The sequence below is a fragment of the Hakea prostrata genome, chromosome 8 (genome assembly GCF_041222555.1).
Source record: "Hakea prostrata isolate BN-2017 chromosome 8, UWA_Hpros_2, whole genome shotgun sequence".
NCBI classification, from domain to species: domain Eukaryota; kingdom Viridiplantae; phylum Streptophyta; class Magnoliopsida; order Proteales; family Proteaceae; genus Hakea; species Hakea prostrata.
The window spans coordinates 12,754,277-12,776,881 of record NC_142607.1 but is presented as its reverse complement, the minus strand read 5'-3'; the positions used below and the strand labels follow the sequence as shown (position 1 = coordinate 12,776,881).

The following is a 22,605-nucleotide window of genomic DNA, read 5'->3' as shown; positions in this document are numbered from 1 at the left end:
AAATCTCTAGAATACCCCATCAGCAAACTTTGTTTAAGTCATGATTGGATAATTTCACAATCCTTGAATTACCCTCAACCATTTGTGCCTAGCAGTACACTCAACCAATTAGGAGTGCTTGTTAGACATACCTTTCGAGCACCAAACGGTCTTGCCAGTTCTTCTACCTCAGTTCCAATCAAATGCCCCCTCTGATAAATTCTCCTTTTACTGTTCACTTTCCAATGGAAAATTTTGTTCCTTTCAACCAAACTAGCACCAGAATCTCACCTCCTTTGATTCCCTTACACTACCATTAAGTTCTCATTCGTAAAATTCCAGCTAAATTTGATGGACACAAAACGGTGAAGTAGTCTTATGTCACACATCAAGCATCAACCAGAACTGAATTCACCACAGGGCAAAACATAGCAATAAAAGACCAAAACAACCAAGAGAAAGAGAATGCATCGACATACACAAATGAATGAATGGCATTAAAAAGTGGATAAAGAATTGAATTTAGATATGAATCATAGATATGTCCAATCCAGCCCATCCATACATGATGCATATCACTAAGGGCCAAAATTAACGGTCTACATTTCCAGAAGGCAAAACTAACCCATTACCTTTGAAAAAAATGCTTGGATGTACCTGACCAATGAAACTATTGCATCTCCTTTCTCGGCAAGAGTTTCATTGGTTGTAGTTGGTTTATTCCCAAAAGGTGGAGAGGCAACTTTTTCTCATTTTTTTTTCTTCTATATGACCTCAGAAAGAAAATGAGATAAATATCTTCAATTCTCTTTTGAAGGGGGAAGTCGTGGGAACTTCTGTTCCCCAGGCCCCCCAGAAAAAGCAGCATAGAATTCCGTGAGGGGAATGGTTACTGTCGTATCTGGGTCGGTTGATCAACAACTGCGCATTCCATCATGGGTGTCAGAGACGTTCTTGTGGGGCCTCGAGATACAGTTACCAACCCTCGATGTGCAGCACCTTCCATGGCATTTTCCACGGCAAAATTGTCCACATAATTTTCTGGATTAGAATTCTCTATTCGGATTGATTGGAGCAGACCCTGCAACCTCAACAGATTGCTCTGGTCAATAGGCTGGGTTGGCACAAAGTGCGTGGAGGTTACAACGTTGGCAGGCATCCTCCCTAAATCAGCATGGAGATTAGAAAGTGCACTGAGGTCAAGGTTGGGGAAGACGCAGCATCGGCAACGTGGGCACTTGGCATTCAACCGAAGCCATTCATCAATGCACTCCACATGAAAATTATGCGCGCATGGGAGCCCACGAACCTGCACCATTTCTAGTAAGAGACTTGGAGCTGAAAAGTATAATAATTCTTACAGAAGCAAAAAAGATATTGCAATAATCCATTCTAACAGTACTTGCTAATCACCATTCCTGAAAATACATACTGCTTGCTTAAAATGGTCAAACAAGTAGGTCAGATGAGTAGACAAAAAGATGACTAAGGATTCAAAGTGCCACAAATTTGTGTTGTGAGAGGGAAACCATCCATTAGTGATCACACCAAACTAGAGATTAGTATTCGAACCACCAGCCGGTGGGGCAAAGGTATAAAATCAGTCCATAGAAGAAGCAAGCATTCAACAATTTAAGGACCAGGATCAGGGGTGAGATTGGCTACTGGGAATACCTATCCAGATCCGTTGACATTGGGGTCTGGACCGTGCAATCTGACCCATGAACACAAAGAAACTTGTATGGATGTACGAAAGTCCCTAAAAAAACTGAGTAGTTTTACTTCATAATCAATAGGAGAAAAAGTGAACCACACATTTGAATCATGGTTGTTTCAGCTATTCCGATAATAAATACTAAAATTGAACTCAAATACATAGCAGGGGACCATATTTAATTTTATTTGATAGAAACATGCGAGGATTTGTCCATCTTTGACTCTGAATCTGAACAAGCATAATCTTTAGCTTTATGCTTTAGATGAGACTGTACCATGCCCAAGAAAGCAAAAACTACAAAAGAAAAATAGAAAAATTTCCACACCTAACCAAGCTTGTCAATTTGATTTAAGGATCTTCAAAAAAAAAACCAAAATATAGAAGTTAGATCTCTTTAAAACTCATATCTCTTGTTGATTTTAGTGCCGGAAAATTAGAGATTAAACAAAAAAAGGCGATGTCATGAATTTCAGAGAAGAAGATATCACAAGATTTCCATGATAGAGCTCAGGTATTCGTTGCAGACTTCCAGCCTTAGGTTTTGTAGCAAGTCTATATAAGGGCCTCCAATTAATGCTACTCTATAATAGCCTCATAATTTGGATTACCAAACAGCAACCCGATCTGGATCAGCCATGCCAACAAATCAGGTTGCTCTCTTCATTAATATGAAAGTAAAGAGCAGATGCAACTTCTAGAAATTAACCATGTAAAGAAAGTTGCCAGAATGAATAACTGCTAATTAAGAGACACCTACCTCATTACCAACAGAGAAGTCTTCAAGGCAAATAGGACATTCAGTGCAATCAGTAGGAACAGCCTTCAGCCTAAACTTGGGAAGTTGTCGAATAAGTGCCTCCACTGCTTCTCTCTATTGTGCATTTAAGCATCATAAAAAACCACAGCCATCAGTATCATCAAGAGAGTAAAACTAACAAAAGCAACATGAACCAAGGGACAACATCTCTTCAACCCTACTGGCAGTTTCATACAGATGTTTCCCTCGCTAATATGAATCAACAAAAAATATCAATGCAAGGGTGTTGTAAGTATCAACGGAAAAAAAAAAAACTATAAGCTTAGCATTAACATGAGGATTCACAAGGCCAGAACAGAAAGAAGACAACCACCAGTGCTTAATAGGGCCCTATATACAGAACAGTCTGTCAACTTAGATTTCTCTAACCCCAGCCAAGCTGTTAGCAGATCACAACCTTCATCCAGAAAATCATATTTCTAGAGGCACTAATATGATTATATGAATGCCAAAAGACCCCCCATCTCTCAACTACAACAACGACAAGCCTTGTCCCAACTAAATGGGGTTGGCTACATTGATCCTTGTCTTCCAATCAGCTTTATTTGAGGCCTAAGCTATGCATATCCTTAGGCCTCAACTCCAACTACTTAATTACAAACAAAACTTGGTTAACTTTAACTAATAAAAAATGTATCCCGTCCCATATGGACAGAAATCTTAAGACTGCTACAATCAAGGACATCAATTCTGCAAAGAGTCAGACATGCCAAGTTGACTTGAAAAGTACAAAACCAGCCCCTTTATGATACATAAATTAGCCCCAATACCTGCAGGACCAGGAATTCCTTGAGAGCCCCACCAAAATTGAACTTAATCATCATAATAGGAACCAAAAATCTGCTGAAATCATTAGAAAACAGTGTGGAATTGATAACTAGATCCATTCCTTCACAAAGGAGCTAGGCCCAAGAAAAATATTAGACATTGCAGCCCAACCCAATGAACAGGTTCCAGTTATAACATTTTTCCTGTTTCCATCTTCATCAAATCGAACCCCCCCCCCCCCCGGCACAGTTATTTCTTTTAGCTAATGAAAGTCCTTCTCATTCTATCTTGCAAATAATGAATCAAAATGACCCCCAAATAAATATGGAGCTTTAATCAGAGAAAAGAACAGCAATAAGTTATCAGCACAAGCTCTCTGGCGTGAAACTGAAAACGGAGGAAATCTTCTTTTCTTAATCAAATTATCCTAGTCATGATTTACATGTTCAACAGATTGCCAGATCACTGCATTTCTCATTAAAATCATTACCTACAACCTTTTCTTAAGAATACTATCTAAGAAAAAGAAATTAAGGATCTCCTATACGGGTTGGAATCTATTTCTGAGGACTGTGAGGAGAATATGATGCAGGAACATCAAATTATCAAGGTGGAATAGAACATTCCCTTCTGTAAGGGGCAGAGGAATGATAATGGTGTTCCAATTTTGTTGTTGTTGTGGTCGTCGTCGTCTATGCAAATGGAGAGGTTCATGCTTACATAGATGAGTCGAAACAACGGAGAGAGGAACAAAGAACTAGGAAAGTTCACCTTGTGAGATCAAAATGCATTTTCAAAACCATGAAATATCAGCTTAAAGATGCTCCAGTGAATGAAACACCCTCAGCAAACTAGCTGATTCAGCCTCGACTGAATGAACCAACCCAAGATTAGATTCTCGAAATAGGCTGTAGAGAGTTATTTTGGCAAATCTAATGGTTAGATTCGAATAAAACTTTAAGGGATTGGTATGCAGGTCCTAAAGAGGGTACGGTGTGAAAATTGGCTAAATCCGATGGCATTCTTAAATCTGGTAGCAGTTTCAGTCCTAGGACTTCTATGATTAATTGGTCTGAAGGACTTGAATGGAGCTGTAACTTGGGAATGTAAATTTGATATGGGTTAAAGGTTCCTCCAAGTTTGAGTCAATTCAAGTTTCCAACAGATAGATTGGCATAGGTCTGACCAGGAAATTTGATGTCTAAGGGAATCTGAAAATTTAAGAAAATCCAAATAAAAAGGTGAGATGGAAGGGGGGGGTGGACAACTGGCTGCCACTTACGTGAATGTAGGAGACTTGTTTAATGCTGTGGAGGATGGTCAACTAACTTGAAGGCAAGCTGAATGCAAGGCTCTAGAGGAATGCTTGCTTGGTTTTACAAGAGACCCTTATCTCATTGGAGGTTCCTTAACTATGCTGAGAACACTATTCTCGATGGAATAGCAAACAAACACAACCTGAGCTTAAAGCTGATACAAACCTACCAACTGTAACATGTGTAGGAGCCGTTGGGTTTGGGTGTCTTGTATTCTGCAGGTCTATGTAATTATAGTTTCGGTTTTATTTGTAATTGAAACAAGGCTTCAAGTCAATTACTAGTATTGGGTTAAAATTGTAATTATATGGGGATTAGAGCTTTAGGTTTTCCTATAAATAGTCTCTATGGGATAACCTAGGTAACAAGACAAGCAAAGGGTAGCACTTTGTGAGGTGTGAGAGTGGGGTGAGGTTTTCTAAAATAGTGGAAACTCTTTTTCTCTCTGGTGAACATAGTCAGTTTTGTCAAATCACGCTAAATTTTTCGTGTGTTTTGTTTATGTTTTTCTTCGTGGTTGTGCATCTGTTCCCCAACAAGTGGTATCAAAGCAAGGTTCGATGGATCGTCACAGAGGTGTGCAAAGATTCCGATAGAGGAACGGTGGTGTAGGAATGGAGAAGGCTTTCATAGATTGATCGAAGGTACGATTCTCTAGTTTAGAGATCATGAAGTATTTTTATTGTGATTGTCCAAATCGGGTGAACCGGGGGGGAAGAAGTGGACAATTGGTTTGGTCATCAGAGAAGAAAAGGCGATTCAGTTTGACACTTTTTTCTGGTTCGTAGGTTGTACAAACATTTTTTGAGAAAAGAAAAAAAACAAACAAAGAAGCTGTTTTGAGGTCTAAACCTTTTTTTTAACAAAGAAATCATTACAATTGAGTGGGTGGGGAAAAAGAATTCTAAGTTGTGAAGAAAAGAGAAAAAAAAATTCGAAAGGTTTATTTGGTGGAAGAAAAGACAAAAGGGAAGAGTTTTTTATTTTTATATTTTTATATTATCGGATATGTACTGTACAGATTGTTTCCACAGGATTTTATGTGAAGGCTTTTTGTGCGGGGTTAGGTGTTCCTAAGGTTTTCAGGCGTTTTGGACTTGGTGGAAATGATGGATTGAAGAGATTTCGTTCTATTCGTACGGAGAGAAACGGACAGGGTTTTTAGGTTGATGAAGGGTACGAAGGGCACGGATTAAATGGCGATGAAGAGTTCTAATTTCTCCATAGAACTTCTCAATGGTCATAATGATTTCACTTTGTGGTAACAATGGGTGAAGAACCTCTGTACACCGGAAGGGACTGTAAAGGCTCTTAGGGAAAAATCAGAAAGGCCAGAGGCGATGAAGGAGGATGAGTGGCAAGAGTCAAGGAATCTAGCAAACAGTACAATCCAGTTGTACCTTACAGATGATGTTCTTCATGAAGTCATCGGGTTGGCGGATCCAAAGGAAGTCTAGGCAAAACTAGAGAGCAAGTACAAGTCCAAGTCATTGACAAATCGGTTGTTTCTGAAGAAACAGTTATATGGCCTTCAGTTGTCAGAGGGAGCGAAGTTTGACAGGCACTTGGATGAGTTAAACAGGATTTTGATGGAGTTGTCGGCTCTTGACGAGGAGATCAAAGAGGAGGACAAAGCATTACTCCTATTGGGATCATTGTCTTTGTCATTTGATCATATTGTTACCACATTACTTTTTGGTAAGGATACTTTGAAACTTTGATGATGTTATTACTACATTGCTGATGAATAAAACAAGGTGGAAAAATAGCAATAATAGGGAGTCAGATGAAAGTAGTGCCTTGGTTGTAAGGGATGGTCATAGTAAAGGAAGATCAAGTGGGAGAATGGAGGGGTCTAGCAAGTCAAAGGGTTACTCATAGTCTGCTGGTCACAAAGTGGTTTGTTATTATTGCAAGGTGGAAGGTCATATAAGGAAGGATTGTCATAGGTGTAAGGAGGATAAGAAAAAGAAGGACAAGGAGAGTGATGAATCATCTACTGTTGTCTTATGGAGTGATGATGAAGGAGATAATGTCTTTTAGACTTCATCATCAAGTTGGATACTTCAAATTGGATTTTAGATTCTATGTGTTCATTTCACATGTGTTCAATCAAGGATCAATTTGATACATATCATACATCTGAGGGTGGTACTGTTAAACAGACAAATAATGTGGAACTCGGAGTTGGGGCTGTACGGATTCGCACGTTTGATGGGATTGTGCAAACTTTGATTGGGGTTAAACATGTGGTAGGTCTACGGAAGAATCTATTTTCATTAAATACTCTGGATTCTAAAGGTTTCAGATGGTCATCTAAAGGTAAAGTTCTCAAGGTTTCAAGAGGATCCATGGTTGTGATGCGGGGAAAGATGATTAGTAAATTGTACAGGTTTGCAGAGAGTGTTAAAACAGGTGGAGTTCCAGTTAGCATTCGGGTAAGGGGTACAGGAAGGTGGACAAAATTTGCAAGTTGTTCAAGTACCGAGCAAGGGCAAATCTGGAAAGTAAGCGAGTGAGTTTCACTTCAAATTTGGTGAGTGGCGGTGATCTCTCGAATCCGGCTGCGACAGTAGGAGAGATGGAGCCATGTCACGTTGTACGATGCAATGAATTGTATAGGACACTCAAAGTGGGGGTGTACGCCATGTTGGTTTTGGTGATGGCGGTCAGGAAGGCATCCTCAAAGGAGACGTGAGCTATGTGGTAAGGTGTGGCAGATACACAGAGACATGTGATTGCGAAGAGACATTAACTTTCTTCAAGGTGGTTTGCAGAATCCAACCAAGGTGGAGATTGTTGGGTTTGGGTGTCTTGGATTCCATGGGTCCATGTAATTATAGGTTTTTGTTGTATTTGTAATTGAAATAAGGTTTTGGGTTAATTACTTGCACTGGGTTAAAATTGTAATTATATGGTGATTAGGATTTTAGGGTTACCTATAAATAGTCTTTGTGGGATAACCTAGTAACAAGGTAAGCAAAGGGTAGCACTTTGTGAGGTGTGAGAGCAATGTGAGGTTTTCTAAAATATTGGAAACCCTTTTTCTCTTGGGTGGACGTACACGGTTTTGCCAAACCACATTAAATTCCTTATGTGTGCTTTGGTTGTGTTCTTCTTCGTGGTTGTGCATCCATTCCTCAACAAGAGCTTATTTATAGCCTTACAATTGTAATCCTACTTGTACTTGAAATACTTTACTGAATTGAAATAGAATTCTAACAATATGGACTATCTTAACATGGACTAATTAGGTATCATGTATCAACTTTGATAAGTATCATTACTTGATGTGTATAACTCTTAATACACCTGACCCACTTTAAACAAAACAAATTTTACCTATTTTCATACTTGACCTAGACAAAACTTATGGGCCCATAAAATAGGTCGATGACCCTGTAAACAGAGGAAACGAAGGCCCAACCCCCATATCTACCAACCCTAGGTTGATTTCAAAGATATATAGGCCAATTCAGCCCCAGACCTGCATCAGTGGCTTTCTTGGTTTGGCATTGAATCTCCAGAAGTACTAACAACGGTGATCTATACACACAGACGTGGTACACACACAAATTTTAAGAAATAAAATATAAAAAATATATATTAAAGACCCTAGGACTTCTGATGGGAGTTGTGATACATGATCCAAGAACAATATGGTAGTTCTCTTTGATTATTTTCAACGAGCGGGTATGGCTAGAAAATTGGAAGATTAATGACTAATAGCTTGAAGTAAGCAACTCAAGTAAGTGTTGCATCCAATAAATATCAACTTAATACCAAGAAACTGTATTAAATAAAAATACATAAATGAATAAATTTCTGGTGACTACTGAAATAGTGGTCTGTACATTGAGAAGAGGCCTTTCCAAGAGGGAAACTTAGGAATGCACACACATCTCTATTAGCTAGTGGTCGGTAACTTAGCGAGAGGAAAAAAGGGCATTGTTTCAACATTGACCTAGAACCTTTCACGTTGGCTTTCTCTTAAAAAAATGTAGTTTGAATAATATTTGGCATCATTACTCAGTTACTGTAGACACATTACCCCAAAAATGGTGTTTCATCCAGTGTCAACTGCTTTTGAAAATTTATCCACTAATCCATTTCAAGCAAATATTGTCACTTTGCACAGAATTGGAGGTCTGGTAAATTTGAATACTAAATTTGGGGGACTAATTCACAAAGATGAGGGATGTCCACTGATGGCTCATGCAGGGAGTGCGTAAGAGGCTAAGAGCTACCAGTTTTGGCCATGGAAATGCAGACCATTTATAAAGGAGTTCAATTTTGCATTGAAAAGTGTTGAAGTATATGCAAGTCTGGACTATTTTACTGTTCATGTTACTGTTCACGTGAACAGTAAAAACTGTGTTACTATTCACGTGAACAGTAAAAACTGCATAGTTTCTATTTCTAATGTAGGAGTCTTGCTACATAAGTTTTGGGAGTTTTTAGAAAGCATAGTTTCTATTTTGGTGGTAGTTTCTATTTTCAGAATTTTCTATTTTAGGAGCTAGGAAGTTACTAAAGTTGTAATTTTTTGTTTCCTTTTTCTAAAGGACAATTACTTGTCTTTCAAGTTGTATTAGATTCATTAGAAACTATAAATAAAAGGGCTCTGTGATTCTAGACTCTTAAGCAAGAATCACAGGCCTCTTCTACTTGTTCTTCATCTCTCTTCTCTTCTTCTTCTTTTCTCTTTTCTTTGTTCTAGTTCAGCTGTTATTTTGATTATTTAATGCTTGTTTTCTAACAAAAATGACTTGCTAAATGTGTCGATCAGATAAGACTCCAAGTTGGCATGGACATCAATAATGGCAGCAATCAGGGGCCTTGGAAGGTGTAAACATTGAAAGGTAAGATCCTCCACTTGATCTCAATGCTTAGGCAGGACCTTCTGCATGTGTGGTGAGAGCAAAACCAACCAGCAGCTTTCATGACAGGAGTGCAAGTTGTGAATACAGAGTTTCTGTAGAACCCTATTGAGTTTCATATCAAGGTGATAGATTTCATTAGAAAAGATGCAGAGTAACAAATCCACTATATAGTGTAAACAAGACTTGGACTTCGTTTGGGGTAATGGTTACAAGGGTATGGCCTTTGAGTTTCCACCCCCCCCCCCCCAGGTGGGGGTTCCTACCAACTGCCTCCTCCTGTGTGGTTGTTTTCTGATATAACACTGTTGTAAGCTTGAGGATTATTGCTCAAAGAAAGTTTAGTTTATTGATAGCCCTCAATGGGGAATTTATAGCTTACAATTTTGGCAAATCCTCCTTTGAGTAGGAAAAGAAATATAAATACATGAAGGAATAGAAAACCAATCTAGAACTGAAATTAGAAATAAAAACAAGGCAGGAAATAAATAAAAGAAGGAACCCAAGACTCCAGTGCTAGATTGAGAGGGACTATTTTGTCCTCCACTCAAAAAATACAAGACTTATTTAAAATTAAAAAAGAAGAAGAAGAAGAGAAGAAAAACAAACTGCTCTTCCAGGTGTTAGTCAAAGTTCAATAGTAAAACTCCATTTGAATCAAAATCTAAGCATAATTCAGACAGAAATTCAGAGCCAAACAACATTCTTGTATTTAATAATAGGGATAATTACTATTGCCCCCTTATACTTTGGTTTTATTACTAATCAAACCTCTTTCTTTATGAAATTACTATTGCCCCCCTCACTTCTAACAGTGTTAAGTGGTTGTTAACATCAAATATGAAATGTCTATTTTGCCCTTCATTAAAATTAAGAAGTCAAAAATATGGCATTACCCTTATTTATAGAAACTATATTGAATGTCAATTATATCCTTAAAATCTTATATTTTAGAATTAGTTTTGGATTTGGTGGGACCACTTACTTATGGTTGTTGAAACTCTGACATTCTACTTAAATTTTTCATAATCACAATGATGGAAGTTTTACAAACATATTAGCATATAAGATGCTAATTGATAGGAAATTTGGTGACATGCATAATGGTCAGCATATATTAGGTGAATTTCAATTTCCAACTTTGAATTAAATTTGATATTTCTTAATATTTTAGTTTCTATTTCAAGTTTTATCTAATTAATCTTTCCTTTATTTGATGATTTCTTTTTAGAAAAGAAAATTCACATCTTTCCTTTATTCAGTAGTTTCTTTTTAAAAAAGAAAAGTTAATTTAAAGTTAATTTTTTCTCATAGTTAATTAAGGGTAGTATTATAACTTGACAAAAGAGTAAATAAGTAAAAAGATAATTGCAGGGTTATTTTTGGGATTTTAAAAAAATATATAGATGCCACATCATCAATAAACTAACGAAGCTTAACGGTAGGGGGCATTAGTAATTGTAGACAATGTTAAATGTTGGATGAGCAATTTTAAAAAGTACATGGGATAAAGTAGTAATAAAATCAAAGTACAAAGGGGCAACAGTAATTATCCCTTAATAATAAGATGGCCCAAATAACTTGATCTAGTACTAGCACGTAACAACAATTACCTGGGTTACAGTCAAATAAAGTCCCGGATGGTATGCAGTTGTATCTTGGCCCATCGCTCTCATTTCCCGACTAGCTGCTTCAAAAGCCCAATCAGGTACCCGGACCATGTCAACCAACACCTGAAACAGAAAAGAGTGACCTTTCAATGTAACATGTTCAATGAAAATAAGGAGCTAAAGGACAGGAAAGGTTGCCCAGTGAAAGCCACAACATAGTTGCACATTACAAAACAACAACAGGAAGTAAGGAAATTCCACTGTCAAGTGTCAACTAAAGAATTAAATCAAGCCTGCTAAACTATAATCCATCAAGCATATTCTCACCACCTCAACCCACATCCATTTTGGCCTTGACCTGCCCCTTTCACTGCATAGTGCATTTTGGCTGGATTTAGGGAAGAACTAAAGCAGGGATGGAAGTAAATCACCAACACAATATATGATTCGAACTTGCAAGATTAATGGCAGATATGCACCAATAACAGTGAAGTGGCAGAACAAAGGGTGAGGTAAATAATCAGGACAAGTAAAGTTGCATTTATTTTCCACATTTCTGTGGTTTTACTCTTCTGGCTCACACAGAACAACCTAATAGTTTGAGATGCCTTTATTTTTCAATTGGGAAAAAGAATGCTAACTAATCGTGTGCTTCCTGCACGGTTGCACCTAGACACATGAGCAAACTACAAAACCATAAAGCCTTCCCCCAGTGAAATTGAAATTTCCATCCGGATAGATGCCTCCGTGTGTACTTTCATTGGTCCCCATACTGGTGCAGTAGCTTTACGACCAATTAGCATTTTCTTGCCCTTTTCAATTAACATAATATGGCTTCACCAATTCCTTCTTCCTGGACATACAGAATTCTTTCTCAACTTCTACCAAAACAACTGATAATCATATCCTAAAAGTCTCTGAGAGGCCTAGGATGTAGCGGAAAGTGAGGGGGAAGGGTATGGGTTAATTACCATTGGGAGGGGAGTGACTTTAAGATCTGAAACTGAGGGGAAGGGGTTGGGATGGCTGCGGACAGAAAGGGGAGAAGGCTGGGGTTGGGAATGGGAATGGGATTAAACTTACTTATGAATTGAAAGAATTGCAGAAAGCTCTCTGTAGAATGCTTGAATCGATGACCTGGTTGAGAAAACAATGAACAAACCCAGCTGCAGGGTATCCCTAAGTATCCCACGACTTTCACAAGCTAATATTCTCAAACTCTATTTTCATTCAATGATCAAGACTGACTCTTACAAGAAAGACTCTGGCTATTTATAGCCACTCAAAAGTCAAACCCAACAAAACTCAATTTCCTAATTTAAAACAAACTCATAATAAGACTTCCAAAAGGGAAATAACTCTTCCCAAATTTAAGGCAGCTCAAAATAGGACTCCTTAATAGGAAATATCTTGACTCTTTAGTAAACTGATACTTATCATATTTGAACTCTAAAAACAGATTCAAACTCTTAAGATAAGGTTTCCTTGAAATTAGGAATCTTATCCTAAGACTAACAATTCCAATTAGTAATCAATTACCAATAAGAACTCAACCTCTAAGACTCTAAAATAGGAAATAAAACTGAATTAACTAATTGCACTAGACTTGGTCACCATTAATACTCAATCCAGGGGTAAGAAATGACCACTCTACCCCTGGGATGGATTCGGCTCTTCTTAGTTGGGCCCTAATTGGGGGCTGGCTAGGGTTGGATACATCAGCCCCCTCCCTCCCCCCAACAACAGAATAATATAGGAGTTTAAACCTATAGGCGAAGTGCCTAGAAATTTAATAATTAGAGAAAGATTTCCTTCTAGGCCAGAGAAGGAAGAAACTTTTCAGGTTTGGTATGCCAATAAAGTTATTATGGTTGAGTAAAAGCATTGATTCATTTACAAACAGAAAAACTTTCAGCTACAACAGAATTAAAAAAAGGAAGTCCCAAGAAAGCACTAAATAACTCCAAAATAAAATTATGCAACTTACACCAAATTCCGAAATTGGAATTCCTTGTTGACCACGTAACTGGTGTGCTTGCCTTCTTGCCAACCACTAACTCAAAAAAACATCAACCATATTAGGATTAAGATATCAGAGGTTACAATTTTAGAACACTAGTACACTTGCTAAATCAGATCATATAGACAGATAAAGTTAATGATTGAATGAGAAAATGAGGGGGGGGGGGGTGAACAAATTACAGCCAGCTGACTAATTGTTATTCAATCATGGGGGAAAAAACCTCAATTCCTTGGGAAAGTAAGGTGACCAATTTCTGATTGTGCTACACGAGCAGCCCTAAGAACTTCAAGATATACACATAACTGCATTATGCCATAATAAATGGCACAAACTCTGACAATCATCACCATAATCAAGAAACAAACTTTACCACCAAAACTGGCACATTATGAAGAGTTGAATTAGCAAACCTATAGTACAGCTCATGTACAAAATAAAGAGAAAATATAAACCTCCAAATTCATGACCTGACAACCATCAATCTTAAAAACAAAGAACTGTCAATAAACGAGAAAGAGAGTTTCGTTCTAGTTGAAATTCATGATGTTTGAAACTTTGAAAGTTGTCAGAACTACTCTCCTCTTTCCCCAGGGAAAAACTTAGGATCACTCAGGTAGATAATCTTTTGAAATGACATCTAACAAAAGATACCCCGACTTCCAGGTGATACTGGTAATTCCAACTGTTAGACTGACAAGTCAAGGCCTGAATCAGCCAATATCAGATTTCAGCATCAGATAGTCCTGGATTTCTTCTCCCACCCAACTTATTCAGATTAAAAGTTGACAGTGAACATGGGACCTTGGATCAACATGTCTACAAAATCTGAGCCCCATCAGAGAGCCATGTGAAAGATATTTAAAATGAGGAGCAATTTGTATCATCAACTAAGTGAGTGACACCTTATGAGACCCTTCCCTGAGGAGAAAATCTGGCAATATTGCTGAATCACAGCAAAACCTGTCAAAAGTTGGCAAAAATATTTCTGCTTCCCATGGTCCGAAATCTCTTAACCAATCTAAATTTCAAACATTAACACTTCATCCAAAAGAAAGGCAATTGGTTCGTGATTGACCTCTAAAACTAAACTTAATACCCATTGTCATACTCAACTCATGTACCCATACATTTCTACATTAAACCCAATGGAGCAAACGCCCATAGCCTTCCTAAACCATCCATAGGCTATCTCCTAGGAAACGAAGCCCAATCTTGCGCTAGATCTGCATCAAGGACTTATCCGATCTTCTACATGCTAAACTAGTCTATCATTTGTTCCTTTATTCTCCTTTCCCACTTTTTCAATGCTTTAATTTTATTTCCTTACAATCTTGGTTCCTGTAGAGCTCTTATGTTATTGTTAACAGTACCATTCACAACCCCGCCAAACACAAGAATTATTTACTTTCAATTTTCTCAAACCTTAGGATCAGTCTCTCTCAACCTAAATCTTCTCCAAAACCCTGGTTTATAATCTATTACTGCTGAATGCTGATATCTTACTCTTATCTTAAACAAAATCTCTTTGAACCATGCCATAAGACTTTTCCCACCACCTCTTCCCAAAGCATAGGCCTAGAAATCATAAACCATAAGTGCTACTACAGCGCTCATGCATAGATCTTGTAAACATTTAATTGTACACTTACGATTTTTGCTGGAACTGTAACACAAATTATCCATTTTAATATTCTTCAATTCTACTGCCTCCTAACCATATTAGAAGATACCAATTTCATGCTCTAGTAATGAAATGTCAAAACCATAGTATATTTGGAGCATCAAAAGAAAATCTTTATAGTGTTCAATCACCTGAGTTTTCAAACCAATAAAGATCAGAAATTATTGGAATGATTGGAAGCAACTCACTTTTCCTGTAGAGATGCAGGCAATGCAAATGAGACCACAATAGCTGAAAAGCAACCAAATAAGGAAACCCCATTTCTGACCTTCCTCAGGCAACTGCAAGCGAAAAATAGCAGAGCATATAAAGATGAAGCTTTGTGTGCAAACTTTGTTGCCTAGCCATAAGAAAAGTATTCAAAAACTCACGCAGCTTCTTGCACTAGTAAACCAAAGCATCCCAATTACACTCCAAGCCCAAAGGAATGGATATAGTAGCAGTGAAAGAACTGCAAGAACCACAATTCTTCCATAGAAGCGAACATATCTTTGCTGCCACCCAAGATCTCTGGAAGCATGTAAGATTGAACCCAAGAGGGGTAGAATCATGTTATTTGCAATTCATGCATGAAAGATGAAACACAAATACAGGTAAATAATTTCCTTCAAAGAAATCAATGGTAAAAATAACTGTTTTTGTAGTAAAGAAAGTGCTTTATTAAAAGGAGATTGAATTGAAAATGGAACAACTATTGAATGAGTTTAAATCCATCCTTAACTCTACCAATTGATGATTAGAAAGATATAGATTAATCAAATCAGAGGTTGTCGGAAAAGCAGAGAGGATAAAGTGGCACCCTTGGCAACTGCATTGGAATTTGATGGATTTAGCATCCACAAAGTAATATAGAGTTGGTGGAATCCTTAGTATTGATGTTTGCACATCGATACAATATCTTGAACCAACATTTTTTGCACATCATGAATTCATGAAGCATAATTGTCAAGAATTCTATGCACATTACTAGTAAAAGGATCAATTGCTGCAGACTGAGAGAAAAGAAAGTATTGAAATTTCAAGTGGAATAATTAAAGCTTGTGCACCACCACTGATAAACAGCATGAAGCTATATGGCTGAAAAGCATGAAACGTCAAACACCACTGATCTCCTAAGCCACAGAACCATGAAAACAAGCTCACCATTGTGAATGACTACATGGCCAAAAACTTTGATAGACTTCATTACCAAATGGACTGTAATTGTGATTTCAAAGACCAAATGGCAATAAAATAGCTGGTAGTGAAACATAAGTGTGCTACAAAGTAAGAGCTAAACAATCTAAAAAGCCTAATTCAAACCAAAATAATATTTTTGAGGTGCATTCTAATTTTGTGAAAATATAAGTTATGGGGAATTGTCCCATCAACCATACGATGAAAACTTAGGTGCTTCTTTTCACCAGAGTGACGACACCTTGAAGACATAAATAAGGAATGTTGCACTTTTGGACACAAACACTATGAACAATGTAAAGAAGAAGAATCACAATCTGCATAAAGTTCATGCACGAGGACATGAATAGCATCCCCATGGGCACCATCGGATTTAAAATTCAGTCACCTGCAGCATAAGGTGTGAGTACTTACAAACCCATCCCTGCAGCTAGGCCATTATCGAGGAACATCAACAGGCGGAAAACAAAGACAGTTGTATAGTCAACCTGCAATAAAAAGAACCAGCAGAAGAAATTAAAATGGGACGGATCAGAACCCAATCCTCTGATAAGTACGGAGAATTTTCAAAGACTGCAGAAGTCAATGTTGTAGTCTTCAAAAGCCAGAAGCTCACCACAGTCCATAAATGCAAAGGATATGTACACAGATGGTAACGCTTCCAGTTCATCGAAACAATTATTCTGTTAAAGATGTCGTTAAAGAATAAAACTCAAGCTTAAAGTCCGACAGATCAAGTTCAAATTGCAAACGTTTTCAGTTCACATCTTCGGATTCTTAAACTAAGACGACTGCTCGTACAAAGAGAAGGATACATACTAGTCGCGAGCATGGACAAGAAGAAGCCATCATACCTACAAAAGAAACTCCAAAAATGATAGCAATAAAAACCCTTGGACGGCAACTGAAGAAAAAGTAAAGGAAAAGAACAGGGAAATGTACATAAACATCTTCCACCAAATAGTTCTCAACATTTCCAAGAAGAATTTGGACTGACCACTTGAAATTGACACCTCTGATAGCCATAGAAGTAACCAAACCTGAAACCTAAAGCGCTAACAAGATTCAATTATCGCTTCAATTCTAACATCTAAGATCGGCTCCTTCCAAACTGCTGCCCGAAATGCAACGATCACAGTAGAACAAAGAAGAAATTTCCATCAAGAGATGAACCGTGAACAAGAGAACAGATTGACGCTATGACATGAAGATAAAAATAAGAGAAAATCTCGGAGACAACTAAGTTGGCAGCTAGAGTAGCAGAGTGACAGATCGAAAGAGAAGATGAACAGTGAATAGAACAGTCCTTTTCTTTCTCTTTTCCTTTTTTTCTCTTTCTTTTTGTCTAATAGAGCAGCCCTTTTCTCGTGTCGTACGGATCGAAAAGTAGAGGTAAAACCGTAAAAACGCTCCTTGTCGATTCACTCCGTTACTTAACAGCGTTACGATCTGTCGGATAAAAGCACTATGCTTCTTTACTGGGATCTATGGGGAGTTAAATACGACGGCGAGTGATGATGCAAGGCAATATTAGTTGATGACGTGGAAAAATTTTAGGTTCGTTAAGTGGGTCTCACTTTATGTTAATTACAGGTTTATCCGTTGATGACTCGGTAACCAATCTAAGTGCCTCTACACCAATCGGGAGAAGCATAAAAGAATATTTTTTTATTATGATTGTCTACACATGAATGGGCCAAGTGTTCAATATTGCATGTTGTAGTCACAACGGATCTGATTGGGTCAGATCATATTGAATTGTAAGAAAGCCAAAGATCCATCAAGCTAGGAGAAGAACAAGCATGTTTGGAATTGACTTGGCTTTTCGTATTAGAAGTTAGAACTTAGAAGATCAACAACCGAGTTAATCTGCGTAGGAACGTAGACAAAAGAACAAGTCAAATTAAGACAGTAAAGTTGAACATAAGCTATATTGGGGGTAAAAGAGGATGGGGGTTTTTGTGAATGAGAAGTGAAAACGATGTGCTTCTTTTACGATTTTAAATTATATGATGAGGTGGGGTCCATATGGAGTCAGTTAAAATTTTGGTTTTTTTTAATTTTGGTAATAAAGGCGCTTTATGTATAGGGAAATTGGAAATGAGATTACATATGCCGCTAGTAAGGAATAAATCCACAATCTCTCTACTGAGAGGTGAGGTTCACAACCACTCTACTATCCTTCCATTGGCTTTATATATATATTTTAGTTGACGAGTTTGTATTAGTGGGGCGGGGGGAATTTTTAATTTTTTTTGGTATCTGAGGTTCATCCGGGCTAGCTTGCGTGTACCTCGATTACGTCCTCAAGCTTAGGGGGAGCTTTGTCGTCCGCAAGAGTCGAAACCATGACTTCTCCACTGAGAAATATGGATCTTACCACTCTATCAACCCTACATTGACAATATTACTAATATAAGTGCAGTCTAATATAAGTGCAGCCGAATGAATGTGAACCGAACCCATTACATACCCATGAGAATTTGGGCTTTTTTTTTTTTTTTTTTTGGGTAAGAAAAAGAGGGGATGCAATAGCGGCGACCTAGCGCCCCCCCCGCTACGCAATGTTATGACTTTTTATCGAGTGCGACCAATGCAAACATTAGCCATGTGCACTACCAGCGCAAGTACTGGCCCCGTCAGCAGAGCCCCATCGGAGGCCTAGTATAATCCACAGAAGCCTGTAGCACTCATGCCCAGACCAAAGAGCACACAACTGTCCAATGCAAGAAACAGAGGAGCAGAGGGGATTCGAACCTGGGACATAAGATTTACCAAACCACTTGGGAGTGAGCTTTGGACCATTAGACCACCACCCCATGAGAATTTGGGCTTTCAACCTCTCAACTAATCCACCATTGACAGTTTTATTTTTTTTCCGGTGTCCGACTCTTATTGTTTAGTTCAAAACTACTAGGGAGCACATTTTTCTTCCCTAACGGGATGCTCTAGACTTAGCTTTTGTTGGGGCTTTTCAATAAGATTAATGACCTCCGGACAATCAAATTTCGACAAAAAGCTTTGTCCACAATTTCTGAAATTGCATAGAGAATTTGATTTAATTTATAAAAAAAAATGGAAATTAAATAGAGGAGTTTACTACGAATTCTTAATTTCTAGCCCATTACAAGGGAATTTAAAGATTACATCTCAAAAACTGTCACAATGAACGTAGCTAAATAGACATAGGGGACTTGGCTGCTTTGTAAAGGCGTCAATCAGTATAGTTTTGGTAATTCGGTACGATATCAACTTTGAATATAGAAAATCAGAACCATATAATATCGAATTTACACAGTATGATTCAGTACGGTTTAGGTATTAAATCGGTGCAAAAAAACGGTTTAAACACAATATCAAGTGTGATACATTTTTTGTGCGAACAAACCCATGTCACTTTTGTTATTAGTTCATTAAGATCCTAAAGAAATTGCAATCAAACAATCGATAGAATAAAATAAGAAATTAGGGATAGGGTAAAGGCAAAGTGTTTTAATTGCAAAATTACATTTATATCCCTTAATTTGGTATGGTACCATTTGGCACAATTTCGGTACATATCGATAGTATGAATACCTGAAAGTAAAATCTTAAGAAGAATTTGGTTTCGGTATGTATCGTATCGAATTTTGAATAGAGCGGTACAGTGCGATTTTAGACACACGCTGTTCGATACGATTAAACAGTTTAATTGACACCCTTACTTCTTTGTAATCTTCTAGTAGGTTTGAAAAAAAAATAGTGATTTTTTTTTGTTTTCTTTTTAACTTACTGAGAAAAGAAAATGAAGATTATTACATGTACCATCAAAGATGGACCCCTTTAGTAAGAATGTCTCTTTTGTTCATTACACAACTACCCCCAATGAAACTATAACATGTTTGGTTTTTTTCAGAAAGAAAAGGGAGAGGGGGAAGGGCTCAAAACCTTACATGTGACAAACAAATAAGATGGCTCTTAAAAAAGAAAAGACAAAAGACAAACAAATAAGAGGGCCTATGCTATTATGAAATACTCTAGTGCTTTACCCTTTTTTGGCTTAAAGTTCACTGCATCTACCACATCGATCTTCTTCCACGACTTTATGAAATAATTGAGGGCTCACCTCCTTAGGACATGTCCCCACTCATATACATGTATCACCTTTTTTTTTCCCATAACGATAATGGTTCATCAGATCTACATTCCACCTATGGATATGAGTGAGTACCTTTCAATGGTCCAAATGTCACATTTTTCATCCCAATCTATAATTGGTCAGAAATTGATGGAAAAGTGGGTCCATGTGTGGTGTGCCACTCATAAACCCTGAATTAGCTTGGAAGCGAGACTAATTGAAAGGCACATCAGGGTTGCTACTCCATTTGTTCTGAAATGATCTTCTTAATTGAGAAGGATTGCTACTCCATTTGTTCTGAAATGATTTTTTTTTTGGTAGAGTTCTGAAATGATCTTCAATGACAATTTTTTATACTAATGCATCCATCAATTGTAAATGTTTCATTGCACGAATTAAAAGAATGACCAATCAAGCACTTAGAGAACAAAAGTTTTCCCTCGCCATAAGTAAAGGAAGAGTCAATCATTTTTCTCAAGTTATTTAACTTTTTTTTGCAATCACTATCTGTTTTTTCTTTACATTTGTGATGAGTGCGATAGGTATAAAGTCCATCCGTATGTTTAATTATATATATATATAAATATATTTTTTTAAATGTTTGATATATGACACAAAAATGTTTATGATACAACATAATAAATGTTGCTTTTATTTTGGGTAAGGCCACAACTTGATCCCCCTCCCAAGCATGGAAGGAAAAATCGGGCCGTTTCGGAAGTCGGCGGTATGAAAAGGGGCAGCGATACTATTTTTATCAAATGTATGCAAAAAATCGACGATTTTTCCTTTTTATCAAAATCTCGAGATATTTTGACGATTTTTCATCAATTATAAACGAAAATTCGAATGAATGACTTACTAGTTCATTTAAAAAAAGGGTCAAATGCTTGTATGTGAAGTCAATAAACGATTAGTCCACAAGTATAAGGGTAAGGGATAATAAATGAATAAGGTCAAAGACTTAATAAGGACAAGACAAAGTGAAAGACTGAGTGATAAAACAAATTGAGAAAAGCATACACACTCACTCCTACATCTAGACATGTTTAAAGAAGAAACACCCACCTCCTTGCATGCTTTAAACTCTATTCATTGGCAGCGAATTCGAGATGGTAGACACTCAAGTGGCTAGTTGGTGGAAAGATGGGAAAGAACAAGAGAGGGGTGGGTGAGTCGAAGCTTTGAATGACGCATTAGTTGGATATGATTATTAGAAGTATCTCAATTTGTCATAGACATAGGGATAATTGTTGGAATCCCACTAAAACCCACGTCCAATTTCGCTGAAATTTCGGCGATATGTCGGGGTTTTGGCAGTTTTAGCAATCATCGAAACCCAAACTATTGCTGAAATTTCATACCTTGCTACCAAGTCACAACTCAAGTGAGAGTACCACACCATAATCTCAAACCTTTGCTTGGTGGGAAAAGAAAAAAAAAAAAGCTCTTGGGTCATGTTTTGCAAGGGTATTGAAACAACCTCTTATAGAAATTATCAAGGTAAGACTAGTTAAGAAAAATGACTAATTGAGTCAAAAAGCTTTCAAACCCTCTTGTGTGACTTTTATAATAAGAGATTATAAGGGATCCCCTATCCTAGCAGCATCAACCTCTATTAATATTACATCTACTCTAATGGCATAGGCAAAGGCAATGAGAGAAGCCATGTTAGTTGTAGTTGTGAAAGGTGTTCATGGTGTGGTGATAGAAGGATTGCAAGAAGCTTGTGGATATCCTACATAAACATGTGTTAGATTTAGCCATTGATATTAGACCTAATCTTTGACATTTTTGTATCTAAGCTCCTATTTAGGAAATGTTTCTAGTGCTTTCCTATATGGATTATATGCATTGCAGGGTAACAAGTATGATTTACGTCTATATCTTCTTTTTTTTTATAAAATATTGTTGGATCATATTCACTCCTTGGTTTTTATTTTTTATTATAACAGATTATTTTATATATTGTCATAAGTGAGTCAAATTTATGACTTCTTCATTGAAACGTATTGGTTTATCTCTTACTTATCGAATATGTACTCTTAGGGTGCATTTGTTTGCAAAGGTGGGGTGAAAAAAAAAAGGATGGAAAAAAAAAACATGTAGACTCCATGTGTAGTGGGATGAGGGAAATGAAAAGATTTAGTGGAAAAGTAATAGTAGTGGGTTTCACTTTTTACTTTTCTAAACTTTTTCACAAAACCCCACCAAATTTGTGGGGTTTTAGAAAGCCTTGGGGTAGAAAAGTCAGGCTGTCACCTTACCAGATAAGCTTTATTGATTCAAGAAAGTTTGTCTCTTACTTTCTCACCCCTAAGCAACCAAACAATCTACAATTTTAGGATTTAAGAAAAAAATAAAAAATCTACATTTTTTTCAATAATTTCTCCATTCTTTTTTTTCTCACCCCACATTTATTCCAGCAAACAAGCGCAGCCTTAGTGTGAAAACCTATACCCGGATTCGGCCTTTTTCTTTTCTTTATCCAAAAAAATATATTTTCCCCTTTTTTTAAAGA

At 37.2% G+C, this 22,605-nt stretch overlaps 1 protein-coding gene across 3 annotated transcripts; it reads right to left on the bottom strand.

The window, feature by feature from the left end:
- Positions 1 to 53: 53 nt before the first annotated feature.
- On the bottom strand, positions 54 to 17,291 carry LOC149006999 (E3 ubiquitin-protein ligase SIS3-like). 3 transcript variants are annotated; one of them, XM_089164927.1, is made up of 10 exons: positions 16,965 to 17,291; positions 16,783 to 16,821; positions 16,584 to 16,650; positions 16,382 to 16,455; positions 15,163 to 15,301; positions 14,980 to 15,072; positions 13,075 to 13,140; positions 11,091 to 11,210; positions 2,454 to 2,567; positions 54 to 1,288 (listed from the first exon to the last, which is right to left on the bottom strand). In XM_089164927.1, the coding sequence occupies exons 1-10, from the start codon at positions 16,991 to 16,993 to the stop codon at positions 869 to 871; spliced, it is 1,161 nt and encodes a 386-aa protein (XP_089021053.1). In that variant the 5' UTR covers positions 16,994 to 17,291; the 3' UTR covers positions 54 to 868. The 3 variants fall into 3 exon arrangements, with proteins under 3 accessions (XP_089021053.1, XP_089021055.1, XP_089021054.1); XM_089164929.1 differs by having other exon boundaries at positions 16,787 to 16,821; XM_089164928.1 differs by having other exon boundaries at positions 17,008 to 17,291.
- Between the last annotated feature and the right edge of the window lie 5,314 nt (positions 17,292 to 22,605).